The 27,989-nt window shown below is 40.5% G+C and overlaps 1 protein-coding gene across 1 annotated transcript in view; it reads left to right on the top strand.

Annotated features, from left to right (window-relative positions):
• Positions 1–27,989, top strand: part of RBM26 (RNA binding motif protein 26) — a 102,982-nt gene that overhangs the window by 14,744 nt on the left and 60,249 nt on the right. The window contains exons 2-11 of the mRNA XM_084646432.1: positions 10,736–10,854; positions 17,483–17,619; positions 18,591–18,679; positions 19,590–19,807; positions 21,094–21,354; positions 23,647–23,886; positions 25,081–25,221; positions 25,643–25,783; positions 26,836–26,947; positions 27,602–27,761. Coding sequence (XP_084502558.1) covers positions 10,736–10,854; positions 17,483–17,619; positions 18,591–18,679; positions 19,590–19,807; positions 21,094–21,354; positions 23,647–23,886; positions 25,081–25,221; positions 25,643–25,783; positions 26,836–26,947; positions 27,602–27,761 — 1,618 coding nt within the window. The remainder of the gene's footprint in view (positions 1–10,735; positions 10,855–17,482; positions 17,620–18,590; positions 18,680–19,589; positions 19,808–21,093; positions 21,355–23,646; positions 23,887–25,080; positions 25,222–25,642; positions 25,784–26,835; positions 26,948–27,601; positions 27,762–27,989) is intronic.

The raw sequence follows: 27,989 nt of genomic DNA, 5'->3' as shown, positions 1-27,989 counted from the left end.
TAACGTTGTTTCGATCGTACGTCCCTGCTCCATTACAGAACATGCTCGTTTAAAGTTGTGCAATGCTCCGCTATAATATCGTTTGGCTGCCTGCTTTGTCCACAGCTGGCAGCCTCCTATCAGCTCCCCCCGCCCCCCAGCGCCTCCCACCCACCGGCGGACCCCACAGATCAGTGCCTTCCCTTGCTCCTCCTGCCCGTGGCAATCAGCTGGTTTGTGGCTTTCAGGGGGCAGGGAAGGGAGGGGGAGCCTGCATGCCAAGTCCTCGCTTCTGGCTCCGGAAGACTGCAAACCAGCTGATTGCCACAGGCAGGAAGCAGGGGAGGAAGGGGGGAGGAGCAAGGACGCAGTGTGCAGAGTAAAGGGGGAGGAGGTGTGGGGGGAGAAGAGGCGGGTTAAGCGGGGGGCTTGGGGGAAGGGGTGCAGTGGGCGGGCTGAGGGTTGAGCCCCCCTCCCCTGGTGCTTCACAGTAGGGGAAGCAGCCACTGCTGCTGCGCAACCCTACGGCACCTTCGGCCTCCTTGCCTGCCTCATTGTCTGCAGTACCAGTGAGCTGTGCCTGTGTGGAGTAAGGCAGGGGCACCTCCCATTGCTTCATAATCAGCAATGATTATCGTAGTATTAAATTGTTTCTTTAAAATTGTTTAAAACTTATACCTGTATTAAGTTGCTTGTTTAAAATGTATAGGATGCCTTTTGTCTGGCAAAAAAAAAAATTTCTCTCGAACCTAAACCCCCCTATTTACATTAATTTTTATGGGGAAATTGGATTCGCTTAACATTGTTTTGCTTTAAGTTGTATTTTTCAGGAACATAACTACAACATTAAGTGAGGAGTTACTGTAATATGAAAATGAATAATGCAGTCCAGTGTTCTGTATTTTGATAACTGAATTTATTTCACATTTTCCCAAAATTTTTAGTTTTGGTATGCTGCAGCAAGTTCTGTACTAGCAGTGTTTAACTGCAATTTGGGAACAATCGGGGGAAGCCTGGAGATTTTGGTAAATGAGTAGGAGACACATGAGGCTTTTGGTACCTGGAAAGGCAGAGGAGGCATTTTGGTATTGTGTTAAACACATTATTTGGATACTTCTGAAATGATTAGCAGTAAAATAGTTAAGTGCTGACATTCAATTGTCCTTTTTTAGGTATCAGGGTTAACAGTCCAGTTAAACAATGGAACAGTTATATATCTTTTAGAGTTATTGCTCCATGCTGTCTGCGACTTGGGGAGAGATTACTGCATGCTTTATGCTTGATTCAAATTTTCAAAGCAACTTAGCTTTGTACCCATAAGGGCTAGAAATATAATTTTTAAAAAATTAAATTTTAGGCCTGGTCTACACTTGAAATTTTGCCAGTATACCAGTGTTGGTTAGGTGTGGTATTTTGGAGACATTTCTATACAGGTAAAAGCCCTTAGTGTAGATGCAGTAATGCTAACATAAAAGTGCTTTCACTGGTCTAGTTTATTTCATTTGCTGAGCTGGTATGTGTTGTTCCGGCAAAAGAACTTTCTTGCTGGAATAAGCTTTCTCTCCACTAGGAAGGATTGCTGGTGGTCTGACAGGGTGGGCTGGCACCAGTAACAGATTACCTGCTGGCTATTTCATGTCTTGAACAGTATTGCCAAAACCAAGTATTCAAAAACAGTGGGGCAGGTCCGCAAAAATCATGACTACATTAAAAATTGAGTGGTTTTATTATTTTATTTGCATTTTTGCTTTTTTGTTTTTTTTTGTTTTTTTTTTTTAAAGTTGGGATTATTTACCTTTTGGTTTCTGAGTCTTTAGGGTACACTTGAGATACATTTTTCAGCTTTTCACTGCCACTGTGAGAGCTAGAAAGTTACTTTAAAAAAAAAAAATTGAAGCCGAGATGCTCATATTATGTCTTTGCTCCAGGAGCTGGAGCTTTAAGAAAAAAATATCTCAAAACTTGGAATAAAATTGCAGGAATTGGCAACATGTAGCAAGTCAGAGGCAGCAAAGCTTTTAAGCCTCTTAGACGGAAGCACTGAGTTTCTAGTTTTGATTTCTTCCCTATTAATCTTCTTCTTTTGGTGCATGTATAGTTTATTTAGTTAAATAAAACCAAGAAAATTTCATACACAAAACTGATAAAAAAAAAAAAGTCAGTTGTGTAGTGAAACACTTAAGTCAGCAATACAACAGTTAATTGGGAGTGTAGTCATAACACTCCTCATGTATATACAATTTCTCATAGATTGTTTTGCATCCTAAAACATGTTCTTGTATTTTTAAAAAAAATCTAAGAATTGCCATACTGGGTCAGACCGGTAACTCAATATCCTGTCTTCTGGCAGTGGCCAGTACCAGATGGTTCAGAGGGAATGAACAGAATGACAATTATTGAGTGAGCCACCCCTTGTCATCCAATCCCAGCTTCTGGCATTCAAGAGGGGACACCCAGACTATGTGGTTGCGTCCCTGACCATCTTGGCTAATAGGCATTGATGGATCCATCTTCAAGGAACTTATCTAACTCTTTTTTGAACCAAGTTATATTTTTGGCCTTCACAACATTCCCTGGCAATTAGTTCCACAGGTTGACTGTGCGTTGTGTGAAGAAGTACTTCCCTATGTTTGTTTTAAACCTGCTGCCTATTAATTTCATTGGGGACCCCTTTTTTGTGTGTTTTGTGAAGAGGTAAATAGCACTTTCCTGTTCACTTTCTTCACACCATGATTTTATAGATCTATATCATATCCCCCATTATTTGTCTCTTTTCCAAGCTGAACAGTCTGTCTTTTTAGTCTCTCCTTGTATGGAAGCTGTTCCATACGCCTAATAATTTTTGTTGCTCTTCTCTGTTCTTTTTCCAATTCTAATGTATCTTTTTTGAGATGGGGTGACCACATCTGCATGCAGTATTCAAAATGTACCATGGATTTATACAGAGGCAATGTGATATTTTTTGTAGTATTAGCTATCCCTTTCTTAATGATTCCCAACATTCTGTTAGCTTTTTTGACTGCCACTGCACATCGAGTGGATGTTTTCAGAGAAAACAGTGACTCCAAGATCTTTTTTGAGAGGTAACAGCTAATTTAGACCCCCCATCATTTTATATGTATAGTTGGGATTATGTTTTTCCAGTGCATTGCTTTGCATTTTGTTACCTACTCATGAGAGGGCCTTCCTTTTTATCCCATGACTGCTTAGTTTGCTTAAGAGCATTTTCTCTGATTCTATATAAAAATGTTGTAATTTTATTAAGACTAGTGAGGATAGGTACTAATAAAGATTAAAAAAAAATATTCTGGTGTGTTTCTTATTATCCCCACACAGTTATTTCTCTTAAAAGTAACTGGTATACACCTTTTGAAGAGGGAGGGAAAAGAATCTTGCTTATATGTGAAGTGACATTATAATGAAAATTGCATTAAGGAACGTTAAAATATTAATCTTGCCAAGTCAAGCACTCCAAAGGTAGGAAATACTAGAATTAAGATTGCTCAGGGAAACTGCATCTCCACCACTAGACTCCTCATTTGTGTAGGCCCACAAAGATCAATTCTTCCTTCGGCCCTATTCAACTTCTAGATGCAGCCGCTCGTTGAACTGGTCAGGTGATGTGGACTCACGTGCCAGCTGCGTGCAGATGAGATACCGCTCTGCTTGTCTCTCACCATTACTCCTGAGGGCATTCTGCGCCAAAACATTTAAAATTCTGCACACAATAGTTTAAAATTTTGAAAATATTATTTGTCAGATAAATGTGGTAGCTCCAGCATGGCACTGGGGGGAACAGGCTACTGGCTGCACAGAGGTGGGAGATGACGACTGTGTGGCCTAACACAGCACATGTACTATGCCTGCCCCAGAAACACACCAGAGCCCTGCCCCTGCATGCCAGGTGTACCAGTTGTAGGCAGGCAGGCTCGGCAAGGCAGGATCCAAGTGTGGGGGGAATCCAGATGTGGGTGGAGAGGGTTCTGTGTGGGCGGCTCAATGGGGGATCTGGGTACAAGGGGGGGATCTGGATGCACAGGGGCTTGTTGGGGATGTTGTGGATGCAACAGTAATGGGACTCTGCAGGGGGGTGCACGTGAAGGTGGTTGGAGCTCAGCAGGGGGGTCCGAGTGTGGATGGGGATAGAGCTCAGTGGGGGGGTCCAGATGCTGGGGGAGTGGCGCCCAGTAGGGTTGGGATCCAGGTGCAGCTGGTTGGGGCTCGGTAGGGTGGGGATCTGGGTATGGGTGGCTCATCAGGGTGGTGCAGGGGGAATGGGGCTCGTTGGGGGGGGTGTTTCTGGGTGCTGGGGGGGGTGAGGCTCAGTGGTGGTATCTGGATGCACTGGGGTTGGACGGATGTGGGAGCAGCTCCCTGTACACTGATCCCTCCCGCTGCAGCTGAGGAGCAATGGGTGCAGGAAGCCTGTGGGGAGGGGAGTTTGCAGAGCTTCCTACAGCTGGGGGAGAAATCTGGAAATGGGTTTGACCCAGCCCTGGATGCCGTGCTTGGGAAGACACAAAAAAGAAGCTAACAAGAAATGGAAGATTGAACAAATGACCAGGGAGGAGTATAAAAATATTGCTGAGGCGTGCAAGAGTGAAATCAGGAAGGCCAAATCATACTTGGAGTTGCAGCTAGCAAGAGATGTCAAGAGTAACGAGAAGGGTTTCTTCAGGTATGTTAGCAACAAGAAGGTAGTCAAGGAAAGTGTGGGCTCCTTACTGAATGAGGGAGGCAACTTAGTGACCGAGGATGTGGAAAAAGCTAATGTACTCAATGCTTTTTTTGCCTCTATCTTCACGAACAAGGTCAGCTCCCAGACTACTGCACTGGGCAGCACAGCATGGGGAGGAGGCGACCAGCCTCTGTGGAGAAAGAAGTGGTTCGGGACTATTTAGAAAAGCTGGACGAGCACAAGGCCATGGGGCCAGATGCGCTGCATCCGAGAGTGCTAAAGGAGTTGGCGGATGTGATCGCAAAGCGATTGGCCATTATCTTTGAAAACTCATGGCGATCAGGGGAGGTCCTGGATCCCATCTTTAAAAAAGGGAAGGAGGAGGATCCTGGGAACTACAGGCCAGTCAGCCTCACCTCAATCCCTGGAAAAATCATGGAGCAGGTCCTCAAGGAATCAATTCTGAAGCACTTAGAGGAGAGGAAAGTGATCAGGAACAGTCAGCATGGATTCACCAAGGGCAAGTCATGCCTGACTAACCTAATTGCCTTCTATGATGAGATAACTGGCTCTGTGGATGACGGGAAAGCAGTGGTTGTGTTATTCCTTGACTTTAGCAAAGCTTTTGATATGGTCTCCCACAGTATTCTTGCCAGCAAGTTAAAGAGGTATGGGCTGGATGAATGGACAATAAGGTGGATAGAAAGCTAGCTAGATCGTCGGGCTCAGCGGGTAGTGATCAATGGCTCCATGTCTAGTTGGCAGCTGGTATCAAGCGGAGTGCCCCAACGGTCAGTCCTGGGGCCAGTTTTGTTCAATATCTTCATTAATGATCTGGAGGATGGTGTGGACTGCACCCTCAGCAAGTTTCCAGATGACACTAAACTGGGAGGAGAGGTAGATATGCTGGAGGGTAGGGATAGGATACAGAGGGACCTAGACAAATTAGAGCATTGGGCCAAAAGAAATCTGATGAGGGTCAACAAGGACAAATGCAGAGTCCTGCACTTAGGACAGAAGAATCCTATGCACCGCTACAGACTAGAGACTGCATGGCTAGACAGCAGTTCTGCAGAAAAGGACCTAGGGGTTAGAGTGGACAAGAAGCTGGATATGAGTCAACAGCGTGCCCTTGTTGCCAAGAAGGCTAACGGCATTTTGGGCTGTATAAGTAGGGGCATTGCCAGCAGATCGAGGGACATGATCGTTCCCCTCTATTCAACATTGGTGAGGCCTCATCTGGAGTAGTGTGTCCAGTTTTGGGCCCCATACTACAAGAAGGATGTGGAAAAATTGGAAAGCATTCAGCGGAGGGCAACAAAAATGATTAGGGGGCTGGAGAACATGACTTATGAGGAGAGGCTGAGGGAACTGGGATTGTTTAGTCTGTAGAAGAGAAGAATGAGGGGGGATTTGATAGCTGCTTTGAACTACCTGAAAGGGGATTCCAAAGATGATGGATCTAGACCAGTGGTTGCCAAACTTGTTCTGCCGCTTGTTCAGGGAAAACCCCTGACGGGCCGCGCCAGTTTGTTTGTTTATCTGCTGCGTCCTCAGGGCCCACCCGCCAGGGGCTTTCGCCGCACAAGTGGCGGAATAAGTTTGGGAACCGCTGATCTAGACTGTTCTCAGTGGTACCAGATGACAGAACAAGGAGTAATGGTCTCAAGTTGCACTGGGGAGGTTTAGGAAAAACTTTTTCACTAGGAGGGTGGTGAAGCACTGGAATGTGTTACCCAGTGAGGTCGTGGAATCTTCTTCCTTTGAGGTTTTTAAGGTCAGGCTTGACAAAGCTCTGGCTGGGATGATTAAGGTCAGGCTTGACAAAGCTCTGGCTGGGATGATTTAGTTCTTGGTCCTGCTTTGAGCAGGGGGTTGGACTAAATGACCTCCTGAGGTCCCTTCCAACCCTCATATTCCATGATTCTGTGATAAGAGGAAGTCCCGTCCTCCCCAGTCCAGCCAGGCCTAGCAGCTGAGCCCAGCGCAGCGTAGGAGCCGCGTCTTCTCCAGTACCGCCCCACAGTGATATACCTCTCTGCCGCTGCCCTGGGCACCCGAAACATATTGTGGGGGGGGGGGGGGGTCGCATGACCGCTTTTGTGACTTCCCTTTGCTTCCCTGTCAGTCATTTTTCTGCGGCGGGACAAAGAAATCTGCTGGGAAATGAATTTCGCGCATGCGCAGTGCCGCAGAATTCCCCCAGTAGTACACCATGCTACTACAACAAAGCTGGCCCAATGTTTGGACCAAATCTGCTTATGAACGAAGAACAGCTAGTTGAAGCTGAATTGAAGCAAGATAGAAGTGATGCTGCTGCGCAGAGCTGAAGTTTGCAGCCACTATGCAGTCTCCTGTGGCTGAAGGTACATAGCTACAATTAGTCAATTCAGTCCGTAGTTTGGGAGTGCTCTGATTTCTCTGACATAAGTTCTTAAATATTAATATGCTTCAGTAATACTTTCTACCATCCCTGGCTGACCAGGAGACTTTTATCCTGGGAGACCATGACCTGGTTTCAGTTGTTCATGCCTTTGTTGCCTGTGGACTGGACTACAGCAATGCAATATACCTGAGCATGAAGCTTTCAGCACTTGGGAAACTCCAACTCCATAGTACTTTCTGTAGGAAGCTCCATAGTACACTGGAGCATGTCTTCTGAGCAACACAGGTTACAGTGAACACATCAGACCTGGCCTCCACTCCCTGCACTGGCTTGCTATATAATATGGAGTCAGGTTCAAGCACTTGGTCCTTATTTTGAAGGCACTCAGTGTCCTGGGCCCAGCATATCTAAAAGTTTGCCTGATGCCTCATGGTGAAGACTGGAGTTGACACCTTCCTCTTCTGGCACAATGAAACGCTTTATGAGGAGAGTAAGCTCGTTCTGTGTGGGAGACAGAATTTTCTTGTGGGCAAGCCTGAAACTGTGAAACAAACTCCCTCAGTAACTAAGGACCACAACAAATCTCTCGATTGTCCACTCCAAGTGGAAGGCACATTTTTTTGACCTTACCTTCTCAAATATGAGCAAAGAGAACCTTGTTTATATATTTTAAAAAAAAACAAACCCCCAAATCCAGCGGCAACAAAATATAATGCTCTACTGCAGTGGTTTTCAACCTGTGGTCTGTGGACCCTGGGGTGGTCTGCACACTATGACTAAGGGATCTGTGAAATTTGGTCATTACTGTAGAACAGTGGTTTTTCAATCTGTGGTCTGCGGACCCATCAGGGTCGCAGACTGTCTCTGATTTCCAAAAGGGTCTGCACCTCCGTTTGAAACCTTTTAGGTGTCCTCAAATAAAAAAATGTTGAAAACCATAGCTGTACAGTATACATGTTTCCCCTTGGTGAGAGGATGAGAGAGAAAACAATAAATCACAGACGTTCGTCATCTCACTTAATATAATACTGGACGATGCTCACATCCTACAGTGATGTGTGGTATAAGAACCTACCTATCTTAGAGTCTTAATTCAGCCCCATTGTGTGTATGTATTATGATAGCCTTACCCAAAGCCTTACCTTACCTTCTATAAGCCTTACCTTATAGAAAGTCTGTGGTCAAGCCTGGAAAACTATTAAACTCTCCCAAATGTCAAGCCAGATGTTTAAGAGCATCTCTTCTTAATCACAGTCTATCCATTGAATGAAGACGAGTTCTGTAGGACAAGTAGTGTGTGATGATGTAAATAAAGACTGCATCATTATGCATAGTCATTGAGGGTATTGAATTAAGTTTGCAGGAGCACCTTTAATTTTTGCATTTCCCAGTTTTTGAGTGCTTGATCATGCAAACTCTAGCATCATTATTTTAGCTTAAGTTTCATGTATTTCCTTAGTTTTTTAAAAATTAAAAAAAAAAACCAAAGTACGGCTGCTACTCTGAGACCTGTCAAGATTTCATTTTGTGGAACCATACTGACATCCCTTCCTCCAGAGGTCATCCCTCCTGTCAAATTTCAAGTTGCTGCTCTAAAACATGGGGGCACTAGAGCATCTCAGAGAAACAGTTGAAAGAAATGTTTAATACTGACATTTTATTTTTCTCTAATCTCCTTCTTGGAAACAGTTTAGTTGATTTTTTTGCTGAGCCTTTAAAATATGTATGTAAAATCCACCTGATGTAGAGATTTGGCTGGGCTGGACATTGTGTGCAGATATCATAAGCTAGGAGGATCAAGCCACCGACCGACCCCACTGGCACCACATCCTCCCATCAGGCAGTGGCCCGCTTTGAGAAGTGTCCTGCCCTCGAAGCTGAAAAAGAGAGAAGGAAGGAAAAAACTTTCTCCCAGCAGGCAGCTGGCCCACCAGGAAATGTCTGTAACTACAGGGGGTGGATTTGTGTTTTCCAGGATTGGACTCCTGAGTCATCTCAGGACCCATATATACATCTGTGGTAGAGATCATCCTCTAATTGAGGGATCTCTCCTGTGCTGATCTACAGTGGAGGTTAGGTCGGCTTACCAACATTGCTCAGAGTCTGGATCTTTCAACATAGCTGTGTCAATCTAACATACTTAGTATAGGCCTGTCCTTCGAGTGCTTTACTTGAAGGCTGAGCTTTCATGCTTTGTAGCCTTTGCATTAGTGTTTTTGATTATTTTTGCCTTAGTGCTTCAATGCTCTTCCTTGAAACCTTTTTTTGTTTTCTTTTCCTGCTCTGGCATTTTGAGCTTTCACTAAAACTTGAACACCGCATTTCTCATGTGTTGGTGCACTTGCCTTTATGTAATAATCGTGTATGAACACTGTTTCCAAGGGTTTTGAAAACAGATTTTTAGCCAACTCAATCTGTTACCAAATACATGACAAAATAAGACTAGATAAAGTGCTAGAAAATATAGGGTAGGGGTTCTCAAATGTATTCAAAATGTAAATAATTTTAATACAATATTGTGGTGCCCCATTCTACCCATTTGTGACTATGTAGATCCTCTCTCTTCCCATTCATTACTTGACTTTCCCTGTGGCAACTTCAGCAATTCCTATGTGAAAAAGTAGGGGAGTTTTTATTGTGTTTTTAGTTTCTTTTAAGGCCATTTAGCAGCTGGAAACAAAGATCTGGTACAATGTTGACTGACTAACTCTGCATGTTGCTACCAAGAGCTTTGTGGTCTACAGTTTGAGAACCTCTGCTCTAGGGAACAATCCTCCTTTGGCAATATGATGGAACTAAAGGATCTTAGAATACCAAGAATCTCTCCTGCTTTACATTTGCTGCTCAAGACAACATTTCTGTCTCCCTTACATTTGAAGAGGAGTGAATAGAAAGTTTTTCACCATGCCACAACTTAACTGACCCAAGGTCTCGGTTGCGTGGGAGGTGTTCTCTCTCTAGCATTTTCAGCCCTTTTGGTATAGGGATCAAGAAGAGGAGACTAGGTATTCAAGGGTGAAATCCTGGCACTATTGAAGTCCATGGCAAAATTTCCTTTAACTTCAGTAGTATCCATATTTCAAAATTAACCTTTACTTGTCATTACAATTCATGTTGCCTTCGTAATTATGCACAAATTTTTCACTCTGGTAACACTTCAACACTGATATCTAGATGGCAGAAGGTCCAAAATAATGTTTGTGGTCAGTGCTGATTCAAGTAAGGGGCAGTCCATGTTTTGGAGAGCAGGTAGAAATAGCAGCTATAGTTCATATCAGCATACCTCAGAAAAGTTTATACTAACCAGGTGTAAATTATTATCCCCTGCTGTAATCTTATATTTAGAGATGAACTGCAACATGATTATTAATATTTTTTGTCTACTTGCATCAGTAAAAGTGTAACGTAATATACATTCCCTTTATTTTTCTGTGAAGGAGGTTAAATGACATCTTCTTGTGTAATGTAGATAGATGAAGATTAATTGCTAATATCCAAAACATTCGATATTTTAAGGTAACTTTGGTGGCGTTTTTTGTGGCCCAATCTTATCATTTCCTACTGAAATTGATTGGAAGTTTAATTGACTTTAATAGCAGCAGAATTGAGCCCTAGATGTGTGTATTGTGCCAGGTTCGGGCAGTCTTGTGTTTTTCATTACTGAATTCTATATTTTTATCAATTATTTACAGATGTGATGCAGATCCCTCAGCCCTAGCTAAATACGTTCTTGCCTTGGTAAAGAAGGATAAAAGTGAGAAAGAGCTGAAGGCATTATGTGTTGATCAGCTGGATGTATTTCTTCAAAAGGGTAAGAAGTCTTCACTGTGACGATAAAACTTCAGTGATTTGCTTTGCTTATTAATGTTCGTGTACTCAACTTAATTTAGGATTAACTGCTTTTTATCTTTTTTATGAGCCTTCGTTAAGTGCAGTTAATTGAGTTGCGTGAAGAAAATAGTTTATAAAATTTAACAAAAAACAGCAGTATTGTATGATATCAGTATTATATATATCATGGGTACAGCTTAAATTTTCCACCAACTATGTAAATAAGGACACTAAAGGTTATCATAATAGTTATACTGGAACTGAGTACGTATTTGGGAGTGTGAAATATATGTCCCTTTACTTTCCCCAAAAAATTTAAACTTGAGATAAGATTGAGAGCATACATCACTAATTTTAGGGTAAATTGAGGTAAGATTGTATTAATTAAAATGGTTTGGAAATACAAGCAAGTCATTAAGTTTAAATTTAAAAGAAACACAAAAATTTTTGATTATGGCAGTGCCGTTATAAGACAGCTAAATAACCTTAATTCTGTTCTTTCTCAGGATATAACTACAGAGGGCAACTCTCAGACAATCTTATCCACCCATTTCAGTTTTTTTAATTTTTCCAAGTTTTCATCCTTTGTACTGCTCATGTGCCAACCTTTTAGCCTCTGTTAAAGTCCCTCCTTAAAACAGATTTCTGTTTACCCATTCTTTTGTCAGCATGCTGTATGAGTTATAAGGTAAGATCTTTGGGGCAGGGACTACATCTTCCTCTTCAGTATACAATATGAGGGCATATTGTACTTTATAGTACAGTTAACAATAAGCCTTCTATTATTGCTTCCAAGTAGGCTGGTTGATCACTAAAATTACATCATTTTGGGGATCATATTTCTATTGTGTGTTTGGCAGTGTAAGCACACTGCATATTCCCCCCTTATTACGAAAGAATACTTCAGATTTCGAAAAAAAATAGCAGAAATAAAAGGCTATTGTACAATCACAAGGCTAGCTGTGTTAGTTGACAAGTCGTCTTTAAAACTCCATTCCAAAATGTTTGCACCATGGGCCATCTTATATGGAGATGGACTTCAGTGATTGTATACTTGCTAGCATTTGGTAATATTTTCACCATCTTGACTCATAAAGTTCAATATCATGATCACCTACTCTGACCTCCTTCATGTTGTACGCCACAGAATTTCTCACACTCCTGAAATGAACTCCTAACCTCTGGCTGAGTTACGTAAGTCCTCAAATCATGGTTTAAAGACTTCAAGTTACAGAGAATTCATCATTTACACTAGTTTAAACCTGCAAGTTTGACCTGTGCCCCGTGCTGGAGAGGAAGGCAAAAAACCACCAGGGTCTCTGCTAATCTGACCTTGGGGAAAATTCCTTCCTGACCCCAAATACGGCTATCAGTTAGACTCTGAGCATGTGGGCAAGACCCGCCAGACAGATACCTGGGAAAGAATTCTCTGTAGTAACTCAGAGCCCTCCCCATCTAGTGTTCCATTTCCAGCAGTTGAAGACTTTTGTTACTGACAGTTGGCAATGGGCCACATGCCACAGTAGGCAATCTCGTCATACCAACCCCTCCATAAACTTATCAAGCTCAGTCTTGAAGCCAGTTAAGTTTTTTCCCCCCCACCGTTCCCCATGACAAGCTGTTCCAGAACTTCATTCCTCTGATGGTTAAGGTTCATTCCTCTGATGGCTTGTCTCATTTCAAGCCTAAACTTGTTGATGTCCAGTTTATAGAAGTTAGTTCTTGTATCCACATTAACTTTAACTTAAGTAACTCCTCTCCCTCCCTGGTATTTATCTCTTTGATGTATTTATAGAGAGCAGTCATATCTTCTCTCAGCCTTGTTTTGGTCAGGCTAAACAAGCCAAGCTCTTTGAGGCTCCTTTCGTAAGGTAGTTTTTCTGTTCCTTGGATTATCTTAGTAGCCCTTCTTTGCACCTGTTCCAGTTTAAATTCATCTTTCTTAAACATGGGAGATCATAGTTGCACACAGTATTCCAGATGAGGTCTCAGCAGTGCCTTGTATAATGGTACTAACACTTCCCTGACTCTACTGGAAATACCTCGCCTGATGCATCGTCGCATTAGCCTTTTTCATAGCCGCATCACTTTGATGGCTTATAGTCCTCCTGTGATTAACTAATACACCTCCTCCTCACTTACTTCCAACTGATAAGTCCCTAGCTTATAACAAAAATTCTTGTTAGTCCCTAAATTCATGACCTTACACTTTGTATTATTAAACTTCGTCCCATTTCTATTACGCCAGTTTACAAGATTATCCAGATCTTCATGTAAGATATTCCATTCCTCCTCCTTATTGGCTATACCTCCCAATTTTGTGTCCTCCACAAATATTAGCACGCTCACTTTTTGTGCCAAGGTGAATAATAAAAATGTTAAATAAGATTGATCCCAAAACTGATCCCTGAGGAATTTCACTAGTAACCTCCCTCTAGCCTGAAAGTTCATTTTTTCTGTATGACTTTTTGTAGTTGCCCCTTTAACCATTTCCTTATCCACTTTTCAGTTCTCATAGTTAGGACCCTATCAAATTCACGGTCCATTTTGGTTAATTTCACAGTCACTGGATTTTAAAAATCATAAATTTCATGATTTCAGCTATTTAAATCTGGAATTTCATGGTGGTGTGACTGTAGGGGTCCTGACCCAAAAAGGATTTGGGTGGGGGAGTTTGTGGTACTGCTATCCTTACTTCTGCGCTGTTGTTGCTGGCAGCCCTGTTTTCAGAGCAGGGCAGCTGGAGTGTGGTGGCTGCTGCTATCTGGGAGTTCAGCTCTGAAGGCAGAGCCGCTGCCAGCAGCAGCACAGAGGTAAGGATGGCATAGTATGGTATGGCCACCCTTACTTCTGCACTGCTGCCTGCAGAGCTGGGCCCTCAGTCAGCAGCTGCCACTCTCTTGCCACCCAGCTCTGAAGGCGTCAGCGCAGAAGTAAGGGTGCATGGTATGGTATTGTCACCGTTACTTCTGCGCTGCTGCTGGTGGGGTGCTGCCTTCAGAGCTGGGCACCTGGCCAACAGCCGCCGCTCTCCAGATCACCGCCCCTCCCCCCCAGCTCTGATGGCAGTGCAGAAGTAAGGGTGGCAATACCGTAACCCCCCTTAAAATAACCTTGTGACCTCTTGCAACTCCCTGTTGGGTCAGGACCCCCAATTTGAGGAATGCTGGTCTGCCCTGTGAAACCTGTATAATATAGGGTAAAAGCACACACAATCAGATTTCACGGTCCATGATGCGTTTTTCACAGCCATGAATTTGATAGGGCCCTATTCATAGAAATCCCCATCTTCTCCAATTTAATAATTTTCCCATGTGGAACTGTATCAAATGCCTTACTGAAATCCAGGTAGATTAGATCTACTGCATTTCCTTTGTCTAAAAAATCAGTTATCTTCTCAAAGAAGGAGATCAGGTTGGTCTGGCACAATCTACCTTTTGTAAAAGTATGTTGTATTTTATCCCAGTTACTTTTCACCTCTGTGTGCTTAACTACTTTCTCTTTAAAAATTTGTTCCAAGATCTTGCATACAATTGAGGTCAAAGTAACAGGCCTGTAGTTTTGTGGATCACTTTTCTTCCCCTTTCTTAAAAATACGAACTGTATTAGTAATTCTCCAGTCATAAGGTATGATCCCCAAGTTTACAGATTCATTAAAGATCTTTGCTATTGGGTTTGCAATTTCATGTGCCAGTTCCTTTAATATTCTAGAATGGAGATTATCCAGGCCCCCTGATTTAGTCCCATTAAACTGTGGTAATTTCTAACTCCATATCTTTGTTGCCATTAGCTACAATGCTGCTAATCCTAAACCCTTCATTAGCCTCATTAAAAACTGAGGCAAAGTATTGGTTTAGGTGTTGGGCCATGCCGCGATAACATTTAATCTCCACCCCATCCTCAGTGCTTAATGGTGCCACTTCTTCTTTACTTGTTTTCTTCGTAGTTATATTGCTGTAGAACTTTTTCCTATTGGTTTTAATTCCCTTTGCAAGGTCCAACTCTTCTTGGCTTTTGGCAGTTCTCTATTTATCCCTACATTTTCTGACCTCCAAGAAGTAGCTTTCTTTGCTGATCCCTCCTACGTTCCAGTCCTTGTAGGCTTTCGGCTTTCACCTGTTTGAGATGTTTGCTCATCCAGCTTGGTCTGAAACCCTTCTCTGTGAATTTTTTCCCCTTGCTTGGTGTATGGAGGCTTCAGATAGCTTCTGCATCTTTGATTTAAAGTAATGCTAAGTCTCCTCCACATTCAGATCCTTGAGTTCTTCAGTCCAGTCCACTTTCCTTAAAAAATTGAGGAAATTTTTAAGTTAGCTCTTTTGAAATCAAGGACCCTTGTTGCAGATCTGTTTTTGTTTATCCTTCCACTTAGTTTAAACTGAATTAACTCATGATCACTCAAACCAAGGTTATCCTCTACTCACCAATACCACATCTAAAATAGCATCACCTCTTGTTGCTTTAGCAACTATTTGTTGAAGTCTCCTCTGAGTTCCTAGTTTAAAGCTCTTTTAATGAGTTGTGCCAACCTCCATCCCAGAAGTCAATCTCCCTCCCTACTTAGATGGAGTCAATCCCATGAGAACTGTCCTTTATCCATGAATACCTCCTGGTGGTCAAACATTCCAAAGCCCTCCTTAGAGCATGACTGCCTGAGCCATCTGTTGATCATCATAGTCTTGTCTCGCCTTTGTTTTCCTCCTCTAGGGGCAGGCAGAATCCCACTGAAGATCATGTGAGCCTCCATTTCCTTAAGTAACTTCCCCATCCTGGCATATTCACAAAAAAGGGTAATCAGTGGATTCTTTCCTGTTCCTGTTAGGATCCTCTTCAGCCTCAGGTCCACATCCCATGTCTTAGCTCCTGGTATACAGCACACCCTTCTGTTCTCTGCATCAGCTCTGGTGACAAGCCTGTCTGTTCTTAGCAGGGAGTCTGCAATCACATAGACCTACCTTTTACTAGTGATAGTATGATTTGCTGGCCTTCCTCCTGTTCTTTCTGGCTGCAAGTCCTCTTATCTTTTATTCTCCCTTACAATATTCTCCAAGTCATCCTGTATCCTCCTGTGGCTCTGAACTCTGGGTATCTCCATTAGCTCTTCCCCTTTTCTTACAGGACTAGTTGTTCTACTCTTCTTCCTTTCCCTCCCTCCTTCAGTTGCAGCCTGTTGTGCTCCTTCATTATTCTGTTCAGAAAACCTGTTCCTGAGCTCTATTTCTCCTTCACTAACTGATCTTTTCCTCTGCTTGGTTCTTATAGTCACATCCTTCCACTAACCAATTTCCTCACCCAGTAGTCTCCCCTCTGAATTCTTCAGTCCAGTTTGCACGTGCTAGTCTTGACTTTTCCCTTCAGCTTTCTCTTGCCTTTGCTTCATCATTACTCAAAACCCCTTCGAAACTCACCCATACTTTCCACCTGCATCTCCAAGCCTCGAGTCTTCTCTTCCATGAGCTTTATCAAGTGGCTCTTCATACAAACGAAGCTTTTTTCAGGTACCTGCTCTAGGATCATGTACATCCTGCAGCTTCCACATCCAGTCATATTCATTGTCTCTTCCATGTCTTCAGTCACTACCACTGTTGTCACTGCACCTGTCATAGCCTTCCTTCCTAAACTCCTGCCAAGGGGGAAAAATAAAAACAATCAAAAACCAAAACAAAACCAGAATGCCACACACCCCCCTTCCAAAACTCCCACTCAGACTCCCCTGTTTACAGATCTGTTCGCTTCTCCTGAGCCGCTGGCTGACTGGTTACCTTTATAAGCCCCCTAATCATGGAAGCTCCGTCCCCTAATCAGGGCTCTGCTTCTCTCATAGCACACTGCCCATTACCAGCCTCTACAAAATGAACAAAGAAGGGGGGAAAAGGCCACTGGCACAAAGCAGAAAAAGACATACTACAACCACAAAAAACTCACTCACTGCCCTTAAGGACCAGAAGCTTGTTTCCTCCCTTCTCCAACAGAACTACCACTCAAACTCCCCTGTTTACAGCTCTGTTTGCTACACCTGTGCCGCTGCTCTTAAACCAGTTGTATTAAAGATCTACTTTTTAATGTCTTTAATCAGAGTAAGTGCCCTAGTACAAAAATCCATCTCTAAATGTTTTGCAGTGCCTTATTTAAAGTACCATGTGTATATATGGTCCTATTAAAACCATATTTATGATCTTGATTCTATTTTCTTTGTCTCTTGGTTGTCCAGGAATGGAAGATACCCAAAACTGATCTTTAAATACATTTGCACTGCCTAAATTGTTCAGTATGTTAGAGCAGTATGTTCTGTAGTAATTAAAAACAGTTTATGTAGCAGACTGCTTTTTTCCCTATCTTCAATTAAGTTAAATAACTTTCAACAATGCAGTTCATACTGTTATGAAACAGTTCCTGGTGAGCTATATATTTGGAAGATTAATTGGTATCCATTATTTTCATTGCCAGTAAAAGCATAATATTTCTGACTAGTATTCAGCAGTTTGTAAATGTAAGCAAAGGGAAGAGTTGCATTATATCTAAACAGACTGCAGAGGATTGAAATAGCCAGATGTTAGAGGAATTCATTCATGGCTTCTTGGTATCTTTGTTTTTCCCTTAATCTTTAGAGACCCAGATATTTGTTGAAAAACTTTTTGATGCTGTGAATACGAAGAGCTATCTACCACCACCAGAGCAGCCCTCATCAGGAAGCCTAAAAGTTGAATTTTTTCAACACCAAGAAAAAGACATAAAAAAGGAAGAGGTAAAAATTTAAATCATACTTTGCAGTGCAGTTTGTATCCCTGAACCTGTAGCAGTTTTACAGGATACTTCCACTAAATCTAAATTTCATTTGGACATCCACGCTGCTTCTCTTTTATCAGTTTCTTAACAACTTCCCCATTTCAGTGCCAATTGGTGCTACAGGCAGAGGAGCCTGAGCAGTAGCATTGTGACATCAGAGGTAGGTCAGCCAGTCATCACTAGACTTATGCTAATAACTGTTTTTTGGGTTTGCTGTTAATTCCCTAATGAAACCAAAATTCATTTTGGGTTGACCTGAAAATAAATATTTTTAAAACTTGTAGCAAATGAAAAAGTAACAAAACAAAAAAATTGTTTTGACCTGGAGAAAACCTTAACCTTTAACACTCCTGCCTGCCTTGGTGTCTCTCCCGTTGACAGTGCTCATTTTGTAACAGTTTTGACTGGGCAAACGTAACTGCTACTCCTGAGTCAGACATAGTGTCGACACAAAGGGCAGATCTCCTAAACCTGTTCGATATAAGCATCTGATCTGAAGCAGTTCCTGCTATTCCAGTCCCAAACCCTGTGCCTCCCAACTGTGTCCAATCACCTCAGTCCTGACCTGCAATGTTATTTCCGGATTCATTTCAAGCAATGGGATTGAAGTATGCAGATAAATTGAAGGGAGTGTCACAATGTTCCACTAAATGGGCTTTGTGGGAGTTAGACTATTCTGGTGTTCCAGTTTACAACTGTCATCAAAATAATAGGGTTTTCCAATTGATGCTCAGAATATTTCCTGAAATTTTGGAATAGATCGGGCACAGTCTCAAAAAGCATGTTATAGAGATGCCATCGAGTTGAGTGTTAGGCCTCGCTTCACTTAGCTACAACTGAATTTCAGATTTTTATTCTAGTTATGTCTGTTTAAAAAAGCCTTGTGTGTTGTGCTTGTCTTTGATTTCCTGTTTACACTTTAAAATCCAGTTAATTAAAGAGGAAGAGCGAGAAAAAAAGTTTTCTAGAAGACTAAATCACAGCCCTCCTCAGTCAAGCTCTCGGTACCGAGAAACTAGGTAATTATAAACTTAGTTTGACTCTTGCATTATATCAAGAACCAATTATATTGGCTTAAATTTTGAAATTTTCCTTTTGCGGTGTTGACATATCCAGTGTTTCATTTTGCTGTAGTGTTATGCTTCTAAATGTTAATAGAGTACTTGTGAAGCAAGCTCTTTTGTGGATTGCTTTTTTTATATGCAATCTTGACATAAATACAGTTTACAAGTAAAAATGCAGACTGTGTTCAGATTTTTATTAACTAAAAATCATCAGGACTCAATTTAAGAAATGTTTACAAAACAGATTTGAGTGTTAATGGTTGGTTATATTACAACCTATATCCCATCTAATTTTGAAATTTAATCTGAATACTTTGTTTAATACAGCACTGTCATTCTCTTCGTAACTCTCAGTTGTTACGCTGTTACTTTGGTGAAGATGCCGTACTGGGACAATAAGTCCTGGCACAAAATCAGTATTTTACCTACATTTTTCTGAAATGGTAGTAGGCTTTCATACAACAAAAAATTACACAATCAGACGATTGAACAAGTCCTTTTGGAAGAAAGGAGGACTAATAGTTAAAGATTTCATACTCTGTGAGAGGCATGCATTCAAAATCAATCAGAACTGCACAAAAGTCCATAACAAATGTAACATCAGCTCCAGATGTGTATGTGCTTGTATTCTCTGGGAACTGGGCTTTTTAATACCTGCACTTATTAAAAGTTTTACATTACAGTACAGAAAATTCCAATGTTTCATTTCCTGCTTTAAGCACTTCAGAATTTTTCCAGTGTTTGTTTCTTTGAGTATGGTTTTGATGAGATTTTAGTAGCTATTGTAAGGTTTGAGTTTACATTTTAAATTATCTTTTCAAAATGTTCTTATTTTTAAATAACAATTAATTCCCCAAATATTTAGAAGCCGTGAGGAAAGAAAAAAAGATGAACGTTCTCGCAAGAGAGATTATGACCGTAACCCCCCTAGACGGGATTCATATAGAGACAGGTACAACAGAAGAAGAGGGCGGAGTCGGAGCTACAGCAGGAGTCGAAGCAGAAGTTGGAGTAAGGAACGATTGCGGGACCGGGATAGGGACAGGAGCAGGAGCAGAAGTAGAAGCAGAACACGAAGCAGAGGTAGGTGTTTGTTAATCTTTAAAAATATGGGTTGATTAGTATGAAAAACAGTATTTGTCTTGAAGTACAACAGCTCTTTACTTAATACATGTATCTACAAGACTGTTGTTCAAAATGTTAAAACTTAGGTGCCTAAAGATAGAATCCTTATTTTAGGCACCAAGTATCCTGATTTTTTTTTTTCAGAGTTCTGATGTGCGTCAACAAATCTAAGTGAATGAGAGCTTGAGGTGCTCAGCACCTTTGAAATTCAAGTTACTTTTATTTATGTGCCTAAATGGATTTAGGAACTTAATTTTTCGGTACTAGGTTTGGAAATTTTGGCCAGAGCACAGGTGCCCATTTTTCTGGGGTCCCCCAAATTGGCTAGGGCCCCTGCATTAATCAGGGGACTAGCAGCTAGGAGCCTCCGGCTGAGGTGCTGCCAGCAGCTTGGACCCATCTCCATCTCTCGGAACCTCCTCTAGCTTCAGGAAGCTTGGTGGCTGCTGCCTTCAGACCTGGGCTCTGAGGGCAGCACAGAAGTGAGAGTGGCAATCCTGTGTCCTGTTTCCCCCCCACCCCCAATAATTTTCACCCCCGCCCCATCCCGTTTTGGGTTGGGACCCCCACGGTTACAACACCCTGACATTTCAGATGAAATTGTGAGGTTGACTAATATAAAAACCGTGAAATTTATCAAAATGGTCTGTGAATTTGGTAAGGCCCAAATATAGCTCTATGTGAAGTTCTACCTTACAGTATTCACCCACGAAACTCCCACTCCAACTGACAATTAAATTCTCCATTTAATGGTGTATATCCACATCACTGTATATAATGATCTTAGATCTAAAACACCCTAGCCAAGGTGCTTTGATAACTTCATAATTTTTTCTGATTGATAATTCCTTAAAAGTTTGAAAGTACTATGTATTTACTTTCCATATTTATTTTCTCTAGCATTGTATACAGGTTTGTTTTAGAGTTGCTCATGAGTGCTGGACTGTTGGTGATGCATTTATTCCCTATTTATTAAGGTGCCACCAGACTCCTTGCTGTTTTTTGTGGACTAACACGAACTACCCCAATACATTTATTTCTTGACTACAAACATGCATTGAAATTGTTCCCTCCCTCTTTCTTCCTCTTCTCCCCATCAACCCAAGAGTGGGGAAGAAAGAAACAGTATATAAAGAATTGTATGTATTTTACAGACACATACAAATCCAACAGTTGGCCTAATTTTGGAGCTTACAATCTTCGACATATTGTTACTTTTAAACAAGTATATTATTTTCTTACAGAAAGAGATTTGGGAAAGCCAAAATATGATTTGGATAGAACAGATCCATTAGAAAACAATTATACTCCAGTTCCATCTGTAACAAACATTTCATCTGGCCATTACCCTGTCCCTACGCTGAGTAGCACTATTACAGTTATTGCTCCTACTCATCATGGTAATAACACTACTGAAAGTTGGTCAGAGTTCCACGAAGAACAGTTGGACCACAACTCATATGGAAGACCTCCACTGCCAAAGAAACGCTGCAGAGATTATGATGGTAAGTTCAGATACTTAAACATATGTGCAACAATAGTGGCCAGTCACTGATGTAATTTTGCCCTTCACATCTGTACTGCCCCCTTCTTTTAGCACTCCCACCCCAAAAGCAGTCTCCTTCTACATCCCATTTTCAATCTCTTTTTCTAGCAAAATTCTTAAAAGCTAAACTTACCTTTATAATCACTTATCCTTAAACAACCTCATTGGTTGTTTTCAGCATAGTTTCTGTCCCTTCCACATTACTGGCATTGTTCTTTTATTACATGAACTTATTGGTGGTGATCTCTTACTCGGTACCACTCTCAAACCTAGTTCGGTATTTAATAGTTTTGAGCATAATCATCACCTTATGGCATGATCCTGTTCACGGAACTCTTGGACATTTTGTGGTGTTGGTTTTTTTCTTACCTATCTGCTTATTTTTTTCACTGTCAGTGACCACCTTAAACTTCACATTTTAGGCTCTTCTTCTCGGTACACCACTCTTTTTTTTTTTTTTTTTTCAACTTAAGTGCTGTGTTTATACAGGCAATACCTGAAATCTATATCTTCTACACTATTTAATCATTTTGCACACTTTCTGCCTCTATCAACTCATCTTTCTGGCACAATTGGCATTTGTCTTGGTGAGTCAGATTGATCCAAAGCAGATATCCTCTTAACCAATAAGAATTGCGTTTTTAGCCAGAGTTCCACCAGTCCCAGCTATTTTCTCATGTCAAATCTCACATTGGCAACAGCTGTTGAGGATGTAGGCCAGGTTTACACTAAAACTTTTGCCGAAGTAGTAACGTCTGTTACAGGTGTGATTCTTTTTTGCAAGATTTTTATATTGGCAAAAGCCCTAGTGTAGATGCAGTTATCCTGGCAAAGAAGTGCTTTTGTAGCTCTAAGCTGCTTCTAAACTAGGAGCATTTGTCAGTGTAGGTATACCTGTATACCTTTCTAGTGTGGACTAGGCCCTAGAAGTTTGATTTGATCCCCTACTCAACTTCCATATTTCTCAGGTGCATGAATTTATGTACTTCCACTTCTGAAGTATCATCTTCATCAGTTGCGATTGCTGAAACCTGATTCTTTCTCTTCTCATTTTCTATGGTCACCTAGATATCACTTTACAAAGTTCAGTCTTCTGAAAATATCGAAGATCGCCTAATCATTGTCTGAAAATTATTATCCTTTAAATCATCCTGTGTTTTGTCCATTTCAAAATCTGATACTAAGATCTCAGTCTTCAGAATCTTCCTTGGCGTTGTCTCCCTCTCTGTTCTGATGCTTGTTACCTACATTCCTCTCTCTTCCTTCAGTGGTTAGATTGTTATGTTATGCTGCCCTTACCACCTGGAGCAGCTTTTCTGCCTCTTTAAATCTAATTGACACCCTTATTATCTTTACCAGACACATTTCTTCTCCTTAGTCTAACTACTTTAGTAAAACAGTGAAATCCTACTAACTGAGTTTTCCAGTTTCTGTTCTATCATTCTTCCTGAAACTAGGCCGGGCCACTGTACCCTTTTCTACCCTTATCTGCTAATGGTAAGGATGGAGAAGAATTAAAGCTTGTATCTCTTATTTTACCTGTGGATATTATCTGTTTTAGCAGGTGTTCCTATAATGCTTATGGAGAATATTGCTAGACCCAGTAACATTGTAGCTACCAGTAAAAAGAAAAGAGAATTGCTTTAACTGTCTACTGTACTTATTAAAAAAAACCAAAACCAAAACAAAAAAACTGTTTTTGTTTACTCTCCTGCATGTACATTGTAAAGTGCAACAAAGAATTTTGATGCTTTTGGATAAATATTGCAGGATAGAAATATTTTTATACTTCGACCATTGACTAGTGTTGAATAGTCAATAATTAGATACTAAATATTTTCAAAGGGAGATGTTTTGTCAATCCCAGTTTTTTCTGCACTTAGTTAACACTCCCTCCTACCCCCCAAGTTTGCATGGAACTTACTGATCATGGAAAAATCCATGATTATACTTCAAAAGTCTGGAACTTGCTCTTTCCGGATACTACTTCATAACATCCAAGTTCCCCTCTTTTGCCTCTTTGTTAGAAATTGGCTCTCTCTCTAACAAAGCCTGTTTGTAAATTGAGTAGGTAGAAATCATGCTAAATGACCAGATGTTCACTTCCTAATTTTTAAGTAATTTATATTGTTATGCAAAGGTCTCACATTTCTAAGTGCTACGTTATGTGCAGAATATTTAGTATCTGCTTAAAGATCAAACATCACCTGTTAAATGCTTGTTACATTTAATTGTGCTTTTCATTTCTCAGAAAAGGGTTTCTGTATGAGAGGAGACATGTGTCCCTTTGATCATGGAAGTGACCCAGTAGTTGTAGAAGATGTCAATCTTCCTGGCATCCTGCCTTTTCCAGCACAGCCCCCTGTTGTTGAAGGACCACCTCCACCTGGACTTCCTCCCCCGCCACCAATTTTAAGTCCTCCACCTGTTAATCTTAGACCGCCAGTGCCACCTCCAGGCCCTTTACCACCTAGTCTTCCACCTGTTACAGGTAAAAAATAAATAAAATTTCTTTAAAATGGCCTTAAGTAGCTTTTTTTTCTAAAGTGCTTTTAGGACTCTAATTTGCACATCTTAACCTGTGAGTCCTGCAGTATATGTGTGTTAATATTGGTAAAGTGGATTCATTTCATTGGCTCTAATGATACTATCCCTGAAACATTTGATCTCCAAAGCTCAAGTTGCCAGCTTCTGAGAAAACTTTAGAATCCACAACATATGGAGCACTTCATTTGAACTATCAAAGTTAAAGGAACACAGGCAACTTCAAAAATTAAACTTTTGTCTGAAAAATGTTGAACCTATTTTTACTAGGGATGCCCAACATTATAGAATGGGAAAAGAGGGGGAAAAAAGTGTGCATTTGGAAGTGCTTTGGCTGAGATTTTCAAAGCTGTCTAAGATTTAGATGCCTGTTACTCTTTCATTTTAGTGGGAATTGGGTGTCCAAACCTTTTAGGCAGCTTTGAAATATTCAGCTTTGGTTTGTTGTTGGTTTTGTGACTTTCCCTCTGTTGATGAGTAAGAAGAAAAACAGAACAAAGTACAAATCACAATAATTTGGGAGAACTATTCAAGAACAATTAGTACCTGAAATTATTTTAAACTCTTGAAATGTCTCAATTTCAAATTGATGGTGTAATTTTTCATGATAAATCTTACTATTTCATTTTTTTCAAAGATCACTTCTCTGATGAGTGTCTTTTTGCCAGATCCAATTTTAATACTAAAAATGAATTGATGGGCCAATATCATATTACAACCATCCTCACTAGCACTTGAAATTGTTAGAATCCACTTCGCAGAGAAAAGCATGTGAATAGATTAATAAACTTTCAAATTTTGTCCCTCTGCAAGTGTTCATAAGGCCTGAATCTTCCTAACATTATGTTGCACAAAAGAGAGAAAAGACAAGTTAGATCTTACAAATTCAGTAAAATAAAGCTTCTGTAGTCTGTATGGAACATAACAATTTGACTAGTCAAAAATTTATTTCGACAGATAACGAGGTACTGATTGCAGTTACGGTTACTATGTGCAATTCAATAGAATGTTTGAACTGTTCTTAACCCCTTCTTTCAAACATATTTCTTTGCAGAGGTAGCTGGGGCCTTGCGTAGCTGAGACCATTATCAAGCAAATAAAAATATTAATGTAGTATTTTTCTTTATTTCTGGTTTGACAGGACCACCTCCTCCACTTCCACCTTTACAACCTGCTGGCATGGATGCTCCTCCAAACTCAGCAACCAGTTCCGTTCCTACTGTTGTTACAACTGGTATTCATCACCAGCCACCTCCTGCTCCACCCTCTCTCTTTGCAACAGGTGTAGTACTGACACTTGCTCTCAGTCAGAAATAACTTTCTAAATTCACTGCATTCTGTGTTTGCAAAATAGAATAATATTCATTAATAATATAATCGTATGGCGGTGCTTGATGTTATACTTTTGTTTGGAAAGATAGGTTCGTACCTCTGAAGGTCACATTGTGTTATCAATTTGAAACCCCCTGCTTTTTGTTAACTCTGTCCTGAAACTTTGCATTCAGGTTGTCAGGGTGGGAAGAATTTTTAAAATCTATTTTAATCTATTTTACAAATTCTTTACTTGGCTATTTGCTAGAGTGCTATAATTATACAATTGACTCTTCAATTTCTCATATTAATCTGAGAAAGCGTTAAGCCATTGAGAACTTGGATTTTTAAATCTTTAGGTAATTTTAACTAAACAGTTTCTTTATTACCAGAAACATATGACACAGATGCCTATAATCCTGAAGCTCCAAGTATAACGAACACTTCAAGGCCCATGTACAGGCACAGAGTGCATGCCCAAAGGCCTAATTTGATAGGACTTACATCAGGTGATATGGATCTGCCCCCCAGAGGTACTGCAAAAGATTTTTATACTATTCGTATTCATACTCTTCGTATTCTAGTGCTAATACAAATAGTGGTAACTAAACAGAGTTATAATGTTAGAAATCATAGCAATATTATAAAGCTTTCTGTTTTTCTACTAAAACCAGTTTATAAATAGGTAAACTGTGAATAATCTGGACTTCCGTGTTACTGATCCATTATTTTGAAGGTTCAGGAAAGCTAGTACAATGAAACCTATTGAGATAATGTAGAGGTTTCACATTTTTTAGCTGTTATAAGTGTTCGCTTAATACATCATGAGACAAATTCAGATAATTTTCCTCCATTTTATAGCAAATAAAACAAGTAAACCATTATGTACTTGTCCACAAGTAGGAAGGCACAATCCTGGCCCTAAAGGTCTTACTGTCCAATAAGACAAGGGAATACAAAGAATGGGAGGTGATGGATACAATCCAAATTTAGATCTGTACATTTTGGTGTGGGGTTGGGGTGGGGCTTCGCAGTTTGGCTTCTCTTTCATAGTCACAAGTTCCACTCCCTTGCTAGTGCCTAGTTTTTTGGTTCTCGGTAGTGCCCCATTTACAATTAGCCCCTTCTCCAATTCTCTGCTACCTCATAGTGTAATATAGACTCCCACAAAAATAGTGGCAGGATCAGAGCAGTGCACAGAATGCTGTGAACAGGATGGGTCCAGTCTGTGGCAGATGCCTTCTGCCTCATTTAGCGTTCGTACAAAAATTTCTCGAATAGAGGCAATATAGATGAGATTAGGTTCTTTATGATACAGTGATAAACTGAGATTAGGAGGAAACTTCCTGTATGAGCAAGATGAAATCTTTCTTTAATTGTCAATATGGGAATTAAACAGAATGCTGGATTAGCTGAGATCACTAGTTTGAGCAAATAAAGGAGTTCTTATGATCTAAAAATCAAAAGGCATCTTGTAATCTCAGGGTGAAGTCAGTTAATAGTTATGAACAACAAAAGTCTTACGACAACAAAATGCACAGAAAATATAAATTAAAAATTTATGCAATCTCCCATTTACTTATAGAAAAACCTCAGAATAAAAACAGTATGAGAATTGTGGTGGATTCTGAGTCCAGGAAAAGATCAATTGGTGCAGGAGATGGAGGAATTCCTACAAAGAAGGCTTGGTTTGACAAGTGAGTGCTCGTCATTAAAACTATGTTCAGTTTAATAATGCTGTTGAACTTTAGGGGAGTTCTTGTTTCCTGCTCTGAAATGAACTGGTTGGAATGTTCTTGGGCCTCTGAGGTAACCGTACATTCTGTAGGCCCTCAAGCTTGTACAGCTGGCATAGAAGATCAAATATCTTAAAAATGAGGTGATTTAACATGACTCATGTTAGAGGGATGAGACACTAAGTGTGATAGCCCAGCATGAGTTTCCATTTTATTTCCCTTCCTTTTAATGGTGAGATAAAGTTGAGAGGTCTGAAAAGTTACCTTCCAAGTGGGATGCTCTTATTTACATATGTGATTTACATATCTAATTGATATTGTTTTGACTTAAATATTGACTTGAGTAGATAAACATTGAAAACTTATCACTCTGCTCTTTTTAGCCAACCTATCACCTTTTCCACACAAAAACTGTTCTTTAATGACAGGAGTGTAGTAGTGTCGGATTCTTCATACATCAGTCAGGATTTTGATTTTGCGTACTTGGGAGTGAAAAAATTAGATTAGAATATTTTGCATCTGGCCAACGATTCAAATTTTTTTAAACCACTTGTTGCTTAAAAGTCTATAAAATGTCTTGAATTCTGATTGACTTGATTTTCAATTTTATTGCAGGCAAAACTTTAACAGAACAAACAATCCAGGTTTTCAGAAGAAGGTGCAGTTTGGAAACGAGAATACGAAGCTTGAATTGAGGAAAGTTCCTCCAGAACTTAACAATATCAGCAAACTTAATGAGCACTTCAGCAAATTTGGAAACTTAGTCAACTTACAGGTAAAAGCCACAAAATTCAGTGTTCTGTGATAATTTCTTAGATTAAAGGGACTCACAATTGGGAAAAAAATAAGCGTGGGCTCTTTTTTTTTTTTCTGCTTTATAATTAATGAAAGCCTGAAAGCTTTTGCATTTTTTCTACCTATTTTTTTTTTTTTACTTTCAAATTATTATTAATATAAAGTCTTCTCTTTTGTTTTTCATGGAAATCTCCTTGTAAGTTCAAAA

This window comes from Lepidochelys olivacea (genome assembly GCF_965140295.1).
Source record: "Lepidochelys olivacea isolate rLepOli2 genome assembly, chromosome: 1".
NCBI lineage: Eukaryota > Metazoa > Chordata > Testudines > Cheloniidae > Lepidochelys > Lepidochelys olivacea.
The sequence above is the reverse complement of the archived record's forward strand: the minus strand, read 5'-3'. Positions and strand labels throughout refer to the sequence as shown.